Source organism: Pipistrellus kuhlii, unplaced genomic scaffold, assembly GCF_014108245.1.
Source record: "Pipistrellus kuhlii isolate mPipKuh1 unplaced genomic scaffold, mPipKuh1.p scaffold_m20_p_5, whole genome shotgun sequence".
Taxonomy (NCBI): domain Eukaryota; kingdom Metazoa; phylum Chordata; class Mammalia; order Chiroptera; family Vespertilionidae; genus Pipistrellus; species Pipistrellus kuhlii.
Window position 1 is genome coordinate 15,632,970 of NW_023425551.1, and position 17,765 is coordinate 15,650,734.

General features: G+C 34.7%; 1 protein-coding gene across 6 annotated transcripts in view; it reads left to right on the top strand.

The window, feature by feature from the left end:
• Positions 1 to 17,765, top strand: part of AKAP7 (A-kinase anchoring protein 7) — a 78,489-nt gene that overhangs the window by 10,956 nt on the left and 49,768 nt on the right. For all 6 annotated transcript variants that reach the window (XR_006739994.1, XM_036414519.2, XM_036414522.2 and 3 more), the window contains exons 3-5: positions 1,236 to 1,369; positions 8,219 to 8,352; positions 12,813 to 12,973. Coding sequence is in view for 5 of the 6 variants with exons in the window: in XM_036414519.2 (XP_036270412.1) it covers positions 1,236 to 1,369; positions 8,219 to 8,352; positions 12,813 to 12,973 (429 nt within the window). In the remaining variant the exon portion in view is untranslated. The remainder of the gene's footprint in view (positions 1 to 1,235; positions 1,370 to 8,218; positions 8,353 to 12,812; positions 12,974 to 17,765) is intronic.

A 17,765-nucleotide genomic window follows, 5' to 3' on the forward strand; every position in this document is an offset into this window, starting at 1 on the left:
ATTCTAGGAGGGTTGAGGTCTAAATCTCTGTGATGCTGAGCAGTTTTTAAAGGGTTTTCTGCTCTTGTTGCATCATATGTGAAATGAGAAGCTTAGTAAGATCAGGGTTGTGTCGACACATAGGAATTACGCTGTTGGTTCAGCTCGGACTTGCCAGTCTTTCTCAAGGCATTGGGTACAGGTGGTCACTGTGGTCGATTAGAATTGATCCAAAGATGAAACCAACCAATGGGATTAAATGTAAGTAAGGTGGTTCTTCTCTCCCATTTCTTTCCAGAAGCATACCTTAGAAAATATATTAGTATTTTTACAAAGTCTGTCTGAGACACTCCAATTTGAACAGTAAGCTACTGTTCAGGAAGACACAACCTGAAAACTAACTTAATGGTAGTTTTGCATGCAGATAGAAGCACCAGGTAGAATCTGTTAAAAAAAAAAAAAAAGACAATTTCAGACTGATTTGGTGGGTTATTTCTGGGGCATAGCTTCATAATTAGAATTGTTGAGTGTTATTGTAAATGAGTCTTTCAAATGTGACTTTAAAAAGAAGTGCGTTAAGTGCTTCTGAAATTATCTACAGTCAAGGACCAGTTTTGCTTTGTTTTTAATTCCTACTTGTTGCCCACTGATACTTTTGTAAAAGGAAATAAAAATGAATTATTAGAAAAATGTTTTAAAAATGATGAACAGAATAGAAACCAAAATCCAATAGACAAAATTCCTTTGCCTAAGTGCTATGAGTGTTTCTAAAGTAGTCTCTTAATTTTTTACAACAAATAGCTTGTAATGAGACATTGGCCGTAAACCAAACTTTGAGTGGCACTGCTACAAGTAGTCACGCATATTGAGTCATGCAGGATGGATGAAAAAAATAATGTTTCCTAGTGTCATGAATATTGTGGCACAGAGGGGAGAATGGTGGTTGGTCATGTGTTAGATCAGAGGTTAGTACACTGGCCCACTGGCTGGCTGCTATGTGAAAGTTTTACTGGAACACAGCTAACCTACTCATCTGTGTTTTGTCTACAACAGATTTGGGTAGTTTTGACTGAGACCTTATGATATGCGAAGTGTAAAATAATTACTCTTAGCTCCTTTGTGGGAGAGTTTGCTAGCTCCTGCTTTCAATTTGAAAATAACAGTTGTGAATGATTGCTACTTATATAGTGTTTGTTTCCTATATTAACTTTGTTTTAATACACCGGGTATATTATTGTTTGATTTTTATCTTCTAGTCACTGATGTACCTCAAGTAAATTTGGAAAGAAGTGAAGAAAATGAATATAAAGATCAAATGAAGAAGAAGAAAAAAAAGTACAAAGACTATCAACCAAACTATTTCCTCTCCATTCCAATCACCAACAAAGAGGTACTATATTTTTACAAACTATTTTTTACTATAAATAGTTCTAAATTATATTTAAAGTACACTAAATACTTACTTGTAAGTCCATTTGCTCTCAGCTTATAGGAGTCTTTGGTGGCATGTTAGCTGGGAATATTTTTATTTAAATGGCTACTATATTTAAAACATAATTTTGAAAAATAATTATTTCAACCATCATATTTAAACAATTTTGCAAAAGCCACTTGAAAAAGTATTGCCAGATGGCATGTCATGGTCCTTTCTAAGCATTAGGTCACCACAACAGAGGAAACTTTCAGGAGCTGAGAGCAGTGACCAGGTAGAAAGAGAGGAATTCTGAAATCTTTGCTGGGAAAGTAAACTGGGATTTCTTGCTGCTTAGTCCTCTTTATGGTAATGATGATTGCAACATAATTTCTTTAAAAATTATTCATTGTCACATCAACTTAATAGTACATGACAGACTTGGTAGAAATCTATTAAAAATCTGAAAAATTAATGTGGTATGAATAATAGGAAATCAGATCAGCTAATTTGCCCACTTTAAGAAACCCTCATATATATGGCTGAGAAAGCAAACCACAATCTCTAATTAAAATTGCTAGAGTAGTGGTCTGGAAGAGGTTATAGGGAGGAAAAGAGGACCTATGTAATACTTTCAACAATAAATATTTTAAATTAAAAAAAAAATACAACTGCTAGAGCAGTGAGGTAGGAACTGAAATGCCTTACAAAACAACGCCTGACTTGGAAGACTGACTGCGTTTACGTCTTGACCCAATTTAAGAGCCAGAGCCGAATTTCTCTTTGATTGTGGGTTTAATCTCTTCCTACTGGGCACTTTCAGGTTGCTTCTCCCCTTATTTAACTAAAATGTTCTGGGGAATGCTAATGAACCTTTAAAAATAAAACAAATTGAAATCCAAGAAATAAATATCATAAGAAAATTCTCTTGGGACATTCCAGGAAATATCTAGTCTTTGAGGTAAGCTTTAGCCAGGGAAAGAAGACAAGTAAAAAGATAAATTTTATTCCTAATGATACAAGATCTTAGAATCACATTCTGATTTCACTGGCATACCCTGGGGGATTAAATAGTAGTTCTTAAAAGTGTTTAGTTTAATGTAACCAACGATTATATATAACTAGAGGCCCGATGCACAAAATTTGTTCAAGAGTAGGTCTTGTGTTGTTGAGGGGTGGAGCATTGACCTATGAACCAGGAGGTGCAGGTTCGATTCACAGTCAGGCCATCCTATGTTGTGGGTTTGATACTGCGTGGGGGGCATGCAGGAGGAGCCTATCCATGGTTCTCTCTCATCACTGATGTTTTGGTATCTCTCTCTTAGTTCAGGATTTGGATCACCAAGGTGACGGGAGGAAAGGGAATGGGAGAACTGTCTGCAAACCTTAGTTTTCACTGAGCAGCTTTTGTTTCTGCCTCACAACTTCTGGGATGTTGTATAGAAAGTGACAAGAGTACAAGCTTTGGGGTCTGACAGACATTGTTCAAATAGCAGCTGGGTCACAAACTCTACAGTGGATGTAGATCTGGTTACTGAATTTCCATTTCTTCAGGTGTAAAACGGAGGTGATAATGACTGTTTTCGAAACCCAAATCTGGGCATGTTACCTCCCTGCCTATACATTTCAGTATTTAGGATAAAGACAAAGCCTTTACCATATTCCATAAGATTCTGCATGGTCTGACCTCCGCTTCAGCCCTCCTTCCTTCTGCCGGAGCCCCGCTGGCCTTCAGTGAGCTCGCCGGCTTCCCTCTGTCCAGGAATAGCCTTCTCTGGCAGGAGTTTTCTTTCCTCTCTGGGTTTGTTGCAGCCAGAATCTCAGCTCATGCCTCTCGGCTGTGACCACCCTGACTAGGTCAATCTTCCCATTTCCCCAAAAAGACTTGAAAGTCTTTCCTTTTGTCATTTGTCATCCTTGCAATTTGACACTTGTTAGTCTTCTTACAGCGTTTTTCAGCCCGTTCCCAGTACCTACAACAGTGCTTGGCCAAGAGTAAACACAAAATAACGTCATTTCAGGGGCAAAAGATGTGTTTCTGGCATACTAAGTTACAACCAGAGCATTAAAAATAAAAAATACAGTGTTATAAATGTCAATTTTATAATATAGGCTCAACAGTAGTGATTTGTCTTGGAGGGGCTTAGGGTAACTTGTAATGGTGGGAAATACAGATTTCAAGTGACCTCAAAACCAAATTATTTTAATAATGTAATAAGTCTCTCAAGAGACTTATTTGTAGGCAACCAAAAGCTTCATATTAAATATGGGTTTTAGAGGCAAGAATGGGACTTCAGGAGGTACATTTTCTATCTTTTGTAGGAGCAACTTTTTTGTTTGTTTGTTTTCAAGTATCTAATGTTCATTTTCTTTTTAAACTACTTATGAGCTTTTGTGGGAAGGCCTGGGAAAGGGAGCAGCATTTATAACATTGTTTCAATGGGAGACTGTACTCCAAATTTCAATTAAGTGACCTGCAAACAAGCTTTGGGAAGCTAGCACTCTCACAATGAGTTGCTCTACTTTTGGTCTCTACTTGTTGGCATCTAGTTTTAAAGGAAAAAGTTTTCAGACTTACATGGACCTTTGGTTTTTAAACATGTTCTTAGATGTTTTGAGTTCTTTATTAGTGGAAAATAATGATTTCATATTTTTAAATAATGGAATTGGAAAGTGAATTAGAATGACTGCATAAAAATATCCCAATTTTAAGAATATGAAAGTATGTATTTCTTCATTACTGGCAATTACTTAGCTCAAATATGAAAATAAAGAAGAAAAATTTAATGGAGCTATAATAAATCTTCAGTCTTTCTTAACTGACTAGATTTTATATGCTCTCTTATGAGAAGTAATAATTTAGGGCAAATCAGGATTGGAAATGTAAGGGAACAATCAGATGATTGAATTAGGAGTGTATTAATTTCTTTGTAAGACAGTTTTTCTATATTAGTAGAAAAGTATGAGTTTTTAGAGGCTTAAAAAGGCATTTATTACATTTAATTCTATTATTTCATCATTTTAGTCAGGAAAATATGCAAGTCGATTTGTGCATTCAGTTTCTGGGAAATGTATTTGTGAAAGTATTTGATATGATCATGTATGTGAAGCACTTGGTAGATATAAAAAAAACTCCCTATTTGAGGATAATTTCTTAGTTTTACTTCAGTTATTCTAAATCATCACCTTTTTTGAGTTGTTTTTCATGGTTGTAGACAAGCAAGAAAAGATGAGAGTACAATATTTAGCTTTAAAGAAAAGTTAGGTTGCAATGTAATATGCTCACATGCCCTCTTGTACACTAATTTTAAGGCCTTTTTTTTTTGAACTCATAATATGCTTTGACTCAATTAGAAAGCTTAAAAGATATAACAATTAACTTCCTCATTGTGTTGTTTTCAGTGGAATATGGCTTAGTGGTGTGGTTTAGTAAATGGGTGTCTGATTTATTCTCTAAACAACCAGAAATTACTAATCAGTGAGTGAAATATTTAAGAATAAAGCTGTTTGTTTTTAAAGGTTTCTTTCAATGTCATATTTAAATATGACTCTATAGTAATAGATCATTAATATGTGCATTGTGCAGTATTGCTAATGGCTGCATGTTATGGTAAAAAATAGGTTTTAATGAATTTATGAATTTTAAATAATGCCTGTAAAAATTAGTTTCCTTTGGCCTTTAATGACATGGGTATTTGTTCTAATAGCATATAGATAAGACTTCAGAGTCTTGAAGTAATTTTCCTTTTTATCTTTTAAGAATGTAATTAGGAATAGAATGTATTTTTAAAACTGTTAAGATGATATCAAGGAATATATAAATTAATCTGTCCCATCAAAGAATAATCAGACATATGTTACTTGATTAGATTAACTTCAGAATTTTCATAGGTTTGATCTTGCATTTTAAGTACTGTGTGACTTCAGAGAAATGGTCTTCAAACTGTTTTACAGTTTTTAATTAGCAACTTTACAAGCTACTGGACTCAAAGATATGAATGGTCTAAAACTATTTTACCATGTATGGCATTGCACTAAAATGTAGAATATACAAATGAATGGAATTTGAGTATTGTCCTGAATTTATATATAATTAGTATTTGAGCTTAGAATGAAAACTAAGTTTTTAAGACCAAGAAAATGCAAATACTGGACTCACTGGATGCAAGTAGCAAATCTTCAGTTGTGACAATCAAAATGTGGCCAGGCATTGCCCAATGTCCCTTGGGAGGCAAAATTGCCCAAGGAATAGAACCACTGATTTTAATAACATTGCAGTGTTGCAAACCTTATGTTAGGCAAGTGGTATAGAGTTCACAAAGTAGTTCATCGACTATGTAAATTATCTACTGTGATCTTTTTTTTAAAAAAACAAACACAAAAAACATTTTTATTGGTTTCAGAGAGGAAGAGAGAGGGAGACAGAAAGAAACATCAATGATGAGAATCATCTATCGGCTGCCGCCTGCATGCCCTGGCACGTGCCCTTGACTGGAATCGAACCTGGGACCCCTCAGTCCGCAGGCTGATGCTCTATCCAGTGAGCCAAACCAGCCAGGGCTCTTCTGTGACCTTTAACATAACTTTATAAGTTTGGCAATACACATTTTATTATTTCTATTTTCTAAGGGGAGAAACCAAGACTTAGTGAAACCAGGTGACTTGTATGGGGTTACACCCCAGGCCTGGGGTTAAAATCCAGGATTTTTGCGCCATGTCCAGCAATCCTCACATATCTCTGTATTGGTATATAGCAAAATTCTCATCCCAAATCACCTTCTCATTATCAGTTAAACCAGAATTACCAGTTGTACTGGCTAAGATTAGAAGATGTAATTATCAATATATTGTTTTGAGATCTGACATTGTTGAGCACCTATTTAGGCCCCTTCCATATGAACCCAGACATTCTTGAGCTGCTTTATTATTCCCAATAGCCGATTTCAGCACTTCATTGCACTGGGGAAAACTCTCAAAATTCAAATTTCAAATTTAATAGAAACTTACACTAAAGGCTTTGTTTTGAGAGGGATAGTGTGTTGTTCCATTACACAGTGTCCAGTAAGATTCCCCCAAACCTTCCTTTAAATGTCTTTTTCTCCTCGATGTTTCATTTCTTAAGTCAGTACCCACATCTTTGACTCTCTCCTTGCCTTCTTGAAAAACAAATTCCGTGTAACTCTTCCTCCATTGCTCTCAGCTACATCTCCTCCTCCCCCACTCTTCCTGGTCTTTCCTGCAGGTGCCTCCCTCATCTTTTCCCATGCACTGCAATTTACCCTTTTCTCAATTTCCTGTGTTGCTTTGGGTATATGATTGTGAAGGGATTTTTTTTTTAAACTTGTTCAACTTCGTTAAGTAGAAATGATACCAACGCGTGCCTCCTAGGATTGTAGAGGGGCTTCAGTGAACTAATATGTGTAAAGAGCTTACCGTAGTGCCTAGAACCTAGTGGCCACACAATGAAGGTTAGTTCCTCGTGTCATTGGTTAAATGTTGTTATTATGACCAGGCACTGTGGTAAGGTGGTGGGTAGAAGAAATAGGTATTGCCCTGGAGGAGTTCATAGTTCAGTTTTGTCAGTGTCGTGTCGAGGAAACTGTGGGTCTCTAAGATCTGTGTGTACGGTTATATTACGTTTATTGACAGGCCATCAGCATTCCTTTATTGGGTGTCACACAAGTACATCTTGCGTAGGAAAAGATCATGTTAGCTGTTACTGTGCAAATTCCAACCAGGGAAGTGCTGTTTCCTGTGTTTTGGTCCTCCAGATTGCAAGGAATAGAGAAACGCTGAGGTTCTTTTGGGTGGCGTGCATTTATTATAAAGCTACCGGAGCAGTTACATCCCAGGACACATCCCAGGATCTGCCCAGCCACATTCCTCAGATAATGGGAGCGTTGTTCAGGATGAAGCAGCTGCTCTGGTATCAGGAACAGTCTGCTGTGCTCCTGATTCAGTGTTTTCTTATCTCTGTTTTCCTGACTCTGCTTCTGTTGCCAGTTCTCCTCTCCCCATCACCTTCTCTCTCTGACTAATGCTGCTGCCTCAGGGCTCCTGTGTGCTCTCTTTTCTCAGGGTCAGGCTCAGTTTGCTGTTTTCTATGTATTTTCCAGTACACTCACACTAAGAAGTTGACTAGAGTTGGATCTAACTGGAAAGGAGGAGGGTAGGCAGTGAGAGGGGAAGGCTGGTAAAGGACCTGGGGCTTTGTCTGGATGCAAGTGGTAAGGGCTTTTCTCATATACGTGTTTGGCCTTCTTTGCCACTCTCCCTCCTCATATGCCTGGAAGGATGACAGTAGTCATCCCTATTGAAATCATTGCTGTTTTAAAAATCTTAAAGCCACGAAGAATGGGTTCTTAGACACATTCACTAGGCGACTAATAAATATGACTCCCAACAGCAATGGGCTGTTGTATTGATATGATGGCTTGATCTTTCTGTGCAAAAATAAAACTTTTTAGAGGAAAGATCCTAAGTATAGTAAATTACACTATATATTCAAGGACAAGTTTCTGAAGAGATGCATGGCCATTGAAAGATTTTCTGCTCAACTAGTGACCCTATCTATAAAATAATGGTGTTAGGCTCAATGCTCTTAAGGTGGATAAGCATTGTATAATTTGAAAAACTTATGCATCCTATTAAGCTTTCCAGTCACCTATTAGGACATTTGAGAACAAGTGAGACAATTCAGTTTTGTTTGGTTGAAGAACCTTGACATTTCTAATTTTGGTGGATGCTTATGTTTCTTCTTGATTTACACTTGGCCATAGGAAGTTTTGCTTACCTAATCTCTATTTTATGTGTCTGTGTGTGGATTAGATTACAAAAGGAATTAAGATCCTGCAGAATGCAGTAATACAACAGGATAAGCGCCTGGCCAAGGCAATGACGGGTGATGGTTCCTTCCATGTTACCCTGTTGGTGATGCAGTTAAATGACGATGAAGTAAACATGTGAGTAATATGTCTTTCTTGAAGATTGTTTTTCAAATTATTACTTTTATATGAATAATCATAGCAGAACCCAAAAGGCATTTAAATTCTAAAGAAATATTTTTTTAATTTATTTCAGTCAGAAGTCCATGTTCTGAATTAGCTGTGTAAATATTCTTTAAAGCTAGACTTTAAAGCTCTGTTTTTGTTATTCAATAGTAGTCCTTGACAATGCAGTTTTTTGTTTTTTTTTTGTCCATGTTAATTATATAAGCCCTCTGGAGTCTGACCACTTAGGTTAAATTCTAGATAAAGACTCTGGAACACTCTATGGCACAACCACCTCTTAAAAGATGTCTGATTTTGGAAAAAGACATTTACTTTTTAAGTAAATGGAGAAAATAATAGTTCCAATACATGTAAAAGTTCTTAGTATAGGGCCTGACACATAGTAGGCACTCAATATTATTATCTGTTAGAGCTGTCATTTGCTCGGTCAATGTACAAGTACTTCCCCCACCACCAATTCCAGAGTTGTGCCATGAAGGCTGAGTTCAAGTCACTGATGGGTGCTTTCCACTCTGGAATGGAGAAGCTTGCTCTTCCCTTTCCTGTTACCTCTGGAATAAGCTCAGGCTTAAGCTCTGTGGAAAACCAATGCCAGGATGGATGAAGTGTCACTTCTTTTTCTAGCTTGACATAGAATCTCCTGAGGGAATGAAGAACAAAACTTGAATTGGAAGGGAGTGGGGTAAAGGGAAAGTAAAGAGATAAAACAATAAATTAGTAACTGAAAATGTACAGCCACCTTATGATTCTTGGAGTTATATCTTTTAGACAGTAGAACCTCATGTCTTTAGAGATCAGTCTTCCTATTATTAGGTCTAGTAATAATTAATGTCGTTTTTAAACATTCGTTTAAAATCTTGCTTGGCGTTGACTTGTATTGACATAACCTTCAAACACGTGGTATCTACAGAACGTGTGAAGTGCAATTAACAAGTTTTGCTTGAAAAAGTTTGTGTTTGGTTTGGTTTTTGTTGCAAAACTAGGGCTAAGAAGATGGCGGATGAAGAGCATATTCGGCACTGCATGCTTTACGAGTTCCAATTAGGAAGAAAAGCAAGTGAGGCTGCAAAAAACATCTGTAGTGCTCTTGGTCAAGATGCAGTTAGCGCCAGAAAATGCCAGCGTTGGTTTGAGAAATTTCGCGAGGGAAATTTTTTGTTAGATGACAAGAGTGGTTGAGGCCATGTGTCCAATTTTGATCAAGAAGCTCTTCAAGCTCTTTTGGTGCAAAATCCTCAAATTACCCAACAAGAGCTTGCGACAACTTTAAATTGTTCACAAAAAACAATTTCCAATCAATTGCGTGCACTTGGCAAAGTCCAAAAGTTTGGAAAATGGGTTCCTCATGAGTTGACCGACAACAACCGTAATCAAAGAGTCACAATTTGCAGTTCACTCCTCTCTTGTCAAAACCGTTTGCCGTTTTTAGAGCAAATTGTTACCGGAGATGAGAAATGGGTGCTGTATGTTAATTTGAAAAGGCGGCCTCAATGGTTGGACAAAAATGAGGCTCCGCAGCCCACGCCAAAACCTGACTTGCATGCGAAAAAAGTGATGTGTGTTTGGTGGAATTTTAAAGGAATTCTTCATTATGAACTTTTACCATCTAACCAAACCATTACAAGTGCAGTGTACAGTGCCCAATTGGAAAGGTTAGCCCAAGCTTTAAGAGCAAAAGAACCCGCGCTGATTAATCGGAAGGGCGTAATTCTTCACCACGATAACACACGACTGCATACTGCAAGAATCACTGCTGAAAAACTGCACCAGTTGGAATGGGAAGTTCTCCCTCAACCTGCATATTGTCCTGATATTGCCCCTTCCGATTACCATTTGTTTCGTTCTTTGCAAAACTTTCTTCTTGGAAAAAAATTTAATAATGAAGAATGCCTCAAGAATGCATTGACCGATTTTTTTGCATCAAAATCACAAGAATTTTACAACAGAGGGATTAAAATGCTTCCTGAGCATTGGGCACAAGTAGTAGAAAACAACGGCAACTATATTGTTGATTAAATTTTGTTGTATTGTTTAAATAAATTCGATTTTAAAAAGTATTAGAAAACGACATTAATTATTACTAGACCTAATACTCCAACCTAATCTATTCAAGAGCAAATATTGAGCACCCTGCAATGACAGAGAGGACTTGAAGATTTTACTTTACTCAGTTTAGCCGTTCACTTTGCCAAACAGAAGGAAAAAAATAATTCTGATTCTCTATAAGAAAAGAAGTAAAAGATGTGGCACAACAAGACAAAAGTCCTGTGTGTGTTAGGGTGGTGTATAAGTCAGCATTCTCTGGAGAAACAGAATCAATAGGATGTATATCCATATGGATATCTAGATATATTTATATATCTCTATCTCTAATCTGTATATCTATATCTAGATTAATTTTTAAAATTTAGCTCACATAATTAGCTCCATGGCAAGTCCAAAATCTGCAGGGAAGACTGGCAGGCTGGAGACCCAGGGAAGAGTTGATGTTGCAATCTCAAGTTCAATGGCAGGATTCCTTCTTCCTTAGACAACAGCTGTCCTGTTTTAACTTCAAATACAATATTTGGGTCTGAAGTCCAGGTCCAGAATTCTGTTTCCTATATGTGTATACTTTTTTTTTAAAATTTAATTTTTATTTATCTTTTTTGTTAATATATTATATTTTATTGATTTTTTTTTTTTTACAGAGAGGAAGGGAGTGGAATAGAGAGTTAGAAACATCAATGAGAGAGAAACATCAATCAGCTGCCTCCTGCACACCTCCTACTGGGGATGTGCCCACAACCAAGGTACATGGCCTTGATCAGAATCGAACCTGGGACCTTATAGTCCGCAGGCCAATGCTCTATCCACTGAGCCAAACTGGTTATGGCTATGTGTATACTTTTATTAATTTTACCATATAGAAGTCTTTTTACAAACTGCTCTTGAAAAAATGTTGTATTTAAAGGAATTTGAAAGTTAGTGATACTTCCATAGACACTATGACTCCTCACTCTGTGATTGATGACATCTCCTTAGAGCACATTTCTTGATTTATGCAACTAGGGACTGAAAAATTCGACTGAGTTTAAATCATCTGTATTTATTTAAAGGAAAATGGGACATGGAATTCAATATCTCTGAACAGCCCTAACCTTCAGCATTCTTTGCTTTCATATATAGTTATATTTAAAATGTGTATCTTGAATTCCCTCCATTTATGATAGATGAGCCAGAAGTGGCTGTTCTGTTTTTGAATGCTTTAACTCATAGCACACTGTGTCTTTTTGGATGAACATAAATACAGTTTGTAAAGATTGGATTTAAGGTGTAGATTTGGAGGTATAATAAGAAAATGTTGACATTTCCAGAGCTATTTTAAGTAATGTATATTATGTTACGACAGAAATGAGTCTCAGTATGGAAGCTATAAATGACAGTTGAAAAATTTATATGAAAACTAATTTAGAGATATGAAAGATTTAGAAAAATACCTGCCTAAATTCTGTTGCATACATTTAACATATAGTTATTGTTGAGCAAATCACTTATGAAGATAATTTAAATTAATGGTATTCACCAAAAGGTGTTTTAAAGTCCTCTTCACAATGTAAGAATGTACTTATTTCTTTTTTGAGTAATTGTTGCCCTCTAGTGAGATTTTAAATTTTTTCTCACAATAAAGTACCTACACCAAAATCCTCTTCAAGGTGGAAATAATTGATTCTGATTTATAAAATTTATAAAATCAGAATTTTATAAATTCTAAGCATAATAATGTCTAATTAATTAATATGATAAATACTTATTTTTTAAGGAAAATTCAAGTACTTGAAATAAAATAGCCCTATAATGACATAGGCGAAACAGATATAACAAACTTGTATAGTTGCATTTGTGAATATAAACATATTTTTGTTAAATTCAAGTACAGTAAATTATTTCATTATGGAGACTTATATTAATATTTTAAGAGGTAATGTCTATTAAGTGTTAGTAGAGTGCCTTTCAAAAAGTATTAGTACTTTTAAATAGAACTTTCCACACAATCTAATAAAAGCTCTCATTGGTATTAAGTTTCTTGCAATATATTACCCGTAATTCTTTTCCAAAATATGCATGCAGTATTCCTTTGTTAAAAAATTTTTGGTGAACTATAAAATAATATTTCCTTTTATGTCTTTAATATAATACAAATTATAATGAGGTAAAGACTTAATTCATTTCTTCCATAGTTTTTGTTTAAAAATTAACCTTAGTTTTATTTTAATCAAATAGTTTTTAAAGGTATTTTGTGCTTTAAAACAACTAGTACAAGCATCAAAATTAATTTATATTTCTATATCTGGTTACTTTGTTTCCTGTTTAGTTTTGTATATTTTATCACTTAGTATGTTACTGAAAGATATATTATTATCTCTTGCCAGTGGTATTGATGCTCTTTTGGAATTAAAACCGTTCATAGAAGAAATCCTTCAAGGAAAACACTTGACTTTGCCCTTTCAAGGGGTTGACACTTTTGGAAATCAGGTTGGATTTGTGAAGCTGGCAGAAGGAGAGCACATGAATCCACTTTTGGAAATTGCAGGTAAAACAAACAGCAACAAACTCATATGAAATGTCATCTGTTGAAGAAGCAATTTCCCCCCACCTCAATTCTAATAATAGAGCTTTGACATCTTTTAGCTTTGGGAGGCCAGTTTAACCTTACTTGATAAGTGAGCTTCTTCTCCATTTTCTTGTGTGGGTAAGAAGCTAACTAAAAGACCAGAAGAGCCATCTTGATTCTTTGACCTGAGGAATATGTTGACTCTGGAGCTGGATTAAAGTATTTGTTAAGTGTGTCCTAACCTTAAATCCAAAGGATCTCAGCATGACATTTGACATGTAGCCGGCATTTAATTAGTATTGAATGAATGAATGAATGAATGAATAAGAACCATCAGTTGCCCATTCAGAGGCTTTTGGTGACTGCCAGACCTAATCCAAAGTCAGTAGATGACTCAACAGAATTTTCCTTTGTGCTACTTTTTTCTCTCCTGTGTAAATACCACTCTTTGAGCAGAAGGTCTATTGGTGATGGTACAAAGTCTCACATCCATTGGAGAACGTGTTACTTTGTGCATCACAATTGGAAATTGTTAGGGAATAGGAGCAGAAAATTACACAACTTAGATGAGTGACTTTTGTGTTGACTCAGAGGTTGTAGATTGAAAATAAGAATGGTTTACAGTTTGTATACTAACATACAAACTGTAAACCATTCTTATTTTCATTTTCATATCATGTCAAGCCATTTTACATCATCTCATTTCAGGTTCAATAATACTTAGCTCACAACACATTCTCACCATTGGTCTATGTTTAGTCTACTTTCATCTATCTATCATCTATATATCTTAAATTAATATTATAATCATCTAGGAATCCCCAACCCAAAATGAAAGTTATGTAGTAATCTATGATGTTATCATTGGTAGAAATCTAACCTTATTATTTTTTTCATTAATCCATCTCTTAGCCTTCTCTCATTTAAGCGCACTGTTCTGCTAAAGTCGGTGTTTATTTCCTTATATTCTTCCAAAGTATATATATTTTTAGTTGACCTTAATTTTATAAAAAAGGTGTCATGTTGTATGTGATCTTTTGAGACATACTCTTTTTTTTTTACTTAATATTATATTATCTTTAAGCAGTTTTATAGTTATCTATTCAAAAGTGCATCTCTTTTTGGGGTGAGGTGAACATGAAGGTAAGTTTCATTTCATTGTTGGTTAAGTTCTTCTTTTGTGGTACAATATCTATCTATCATCTCCTACCTACCTACCTACCTACCTACCTATCTATCTATCTCCCTCCCTCCCTCCCTATCTACCTACCTACCTACCTACCTACCTACCTACCTACCTACCTAGCTACCTACTAGAGCCCAATGCACAAAATTCATGCAAGAGTAGGCCTTCCCAGCCCTGACACCTGCTGGCTGCCTGGATCTTGCACAGCTGAGGCAGCTGCGGCCCCAGCTTTGTCTGGAAGGTCATTTCGCTGTTAGGCTGTTTGGTTGATTTGCATATTATGCTTTTATTATTATAGATATACAAACAAACATGCAAACAATTAAATAATATTTATTAGTCAATTAGGACTTAACATCATTAGTTGGCCAAGGAGAAAGCAATTCCAACAATTCTCCCCTCCCTCTTTTACTGGGGTGACACTGTTAGCAAAATTATACAGGCTTCAGATGCACAGTTCTACAACACATCATCTGTACACTGTATTGTGTGTTCATCACCCTGACGCTAATAGTTTTGATGGTAATGCATTTGGACACTCATGCCCACAGTTAACAAACTCAATCTGTTCTTCCTGACTGCTCTGGAGAAAATAGTAGATGTAGGTCTTTTCTTTTATAATTTAAATATCTCTGAATTCAAGAAACATTTTAAATTGGTCAATTATTTATTGACCTTTTAAGTAACTTAATGGGTGCTTGCAACATTGAGAATGCCATCCATTCTTAACAAATATTCTCGCAAAGGCAGTTTCCATTATTGATAAAAGACCCATTGTATGCTAAGGAATGTGAAATATCTTCGGCTTAGTATGACTATGAAACCAACAGTTTTGGTTTATCATTTTAGGACAAGCCACTGCCCCTGTAATTCCTTTTTTGATGCCAAAAACTGCTGCTTAAACACACACACACACACACACACACACACACACACACACACACATATATATATATCTGAAACCGGTTTGGCTCAGTGGATAGAGCGTCAGCCTGTGGACTGAAAGGTCCCAGGTTCGATTTCGGTCAAGGGCATGTACCTTGGCTGCGGGCACATCCCAGTGGGGAGTTGTGCTGGAGGCAGCTGGTTGATGTCTCTCTCTCATCGATGTTTCTAACTCTCTATACCTCTCTCTTCCTCTCTGTAAAAAATCAATAAAACATATTTTAAAAAATACATATATATTTTTCCATAAATTTAAACAAAATATTACCCCAAATTGGGAACTAGAGGGAGGACAACACTCAATATAATCACTCTTTGTTATATTTATTTTTAATCTTCTATGTATATATTGTACTGTTGCTTTTGATTATTGTTTTGTACTGTTGCTTTTATGGACTTTTATAAGAAATAAAAGTATTTGAGTATGTATATGTAAATTTTGCATTGAAGTCTATTTGGAGCCTCCATTTGTACAGTATCCAGGTAGTCAGAATGTTCCATCCAGACTTTTTGTTAGTATTTTACTTCATTAGATTTATTTTTTTAAAGACTACTTCAGGTTTAGTATTAAACTGTAGTTCAACAGTATCAGTAAAATGTCATTTTGTTTTTTTGTGTCATACTTTATAAACTATTTGAATCATATAGTCCAGATTTTGACCACAGTACAAAACTTTGTAATAAACTCTGTATATGTATGTGCCTATATAGGAATATTAATCACTTAGTATGTTACTGAAATATTTATTCTCTTTTGGAATTAAAATTATATTTAATTTTCTAGAATCTTATTTGATCAAAATAATGGTGGCAGCACTAGTTTGACTTAATGAAAAAGCAATATAATTTCTAAAGAAAACAAATTTAATTATTAAAGTATTGATAAGTTTAAATACATATTAAGAAGTAAAACTAACTTGAATAGTTGAAAATTATAATTCATGAGTAGTCTCATTTGTCTGATTTTTGTAGAGTTATAAAATTTACAAGTTAGAAGAAACAATTTCTTAAAATATGACCTAGTTGTTTTGAAAATAGGACTGAATTTCAGACACTAGTATTTGAACTCATTACTAAAAATTTTCAGGATAATGAGTAACTTAGAAAATTTAAGGTATGAAATTGAAGAAAATTATCATACGTTTTGAACTAATAGAATCTGAATTGATGAACTTTTACATCAATACTTGAATTATGCATCCACATATGCTGCTAATAACTTATTTTTGGTAGATGCTGGTGGGAGGAGACAAAGCTCATCTTTGATCCTATTTTCCCACGGAAGGGGGGAAGGTGGGCAAAGTGGGGGGTGGGGGAATGGAGATATCTATAATAGTGTCAACAATAAAAATAAAGTTAAAAGCAACAAAACATCATCTTCTCTTTTCCTAGCATTACACAGTAGCTCATAGAGTTAAGGAGATATTGAAAATTAGGCATTTATATGGCATTTCTCCACATTGTACAATGATGAAGTTGCTCTGAAAAGCTTTTTGCATAGAAATTAATATGTGATTTCATTCATTATTTTTAGTGAACCGTAATTTTAAGAAGTATATTAAATTGAGAAATTGCTAAAAATTTACCCTACTATAATTATAGTAGTCAATACATTTTTAAAAAATGAGAAATGTGTGCTTGCTTGGTTTAGCATGTTAAAAGATTCCAAGTGCACCTATCTCTTAAAAGGAAAAATGAAAGGTTTTAGGATATTCGTTTGAACATTATACTTCCACTTATTTTGACTGTCAATTTCCTCCAAAAGATGGAGAGAATATGCCCTGTGTTCCTGTCTTTTGTGAGGAATTTGTTCAGTTATTGGTATCTTTGGGCATTTCTACGCTGCTTACCAACTAAATCATATTTAAAAATATTTGAGTGTAGTTTATTAGCTTAATATTTATAAATATTATGGTAAATTGTGCATTTGAAAACATTCAGAACTTATAATGCCACTTATTTAAATGTAACGTATTTCTTTCTTTCTATCTTTAACTTTTTACTTTTTAATTTTTTAAAACTTTTTAATTTTCCAGAAGTTTTAAAATTTAGTCCAATTTATCTGTTTTAACTTTTTTTTGCCTGTGGTTTTAGTGTTATATATAAATAATTGTTATTAAATCCAGTATAATGAAGTTTTCTTCTTTGATCAATTTTGAGTTAATTTTTGTATGTGGTATAAGGTAAGGGTCTAACTTCATTATTTTGCATGTAAATATCCAGTTTTCCCAACACATTTTTTTAAAAAGACGAACTTTCCCCATTTGGTAGTCTGGCACCCCTTTATTCCATTGTAATGTTTTAAAGTTCTCTTTGACATTTTCACACAGCAATCAATTGGATATATCTATTTAAAATGGTGAATATAAAATATTTAAATGGAAGTTGGTTTCAACATTATGTCAGCCTTTATGTTGAAGCATGTACTTCAAATGAGTCACTAAAACGATCTAAAATGAAACAGTTTAAGCAGCATATGGAAATAGGACTCCATTAAATAGTAATAATATAGTAATAAAAGAACAGTTGTATGGTTTTTATTTCTTTAAAATTTTAGATGGCTGAAAAATGATTCTAAAATTTTATTAAGATTTTAAATACCATATGTGACATAATTTTACTGTATCTTACAATGCTATT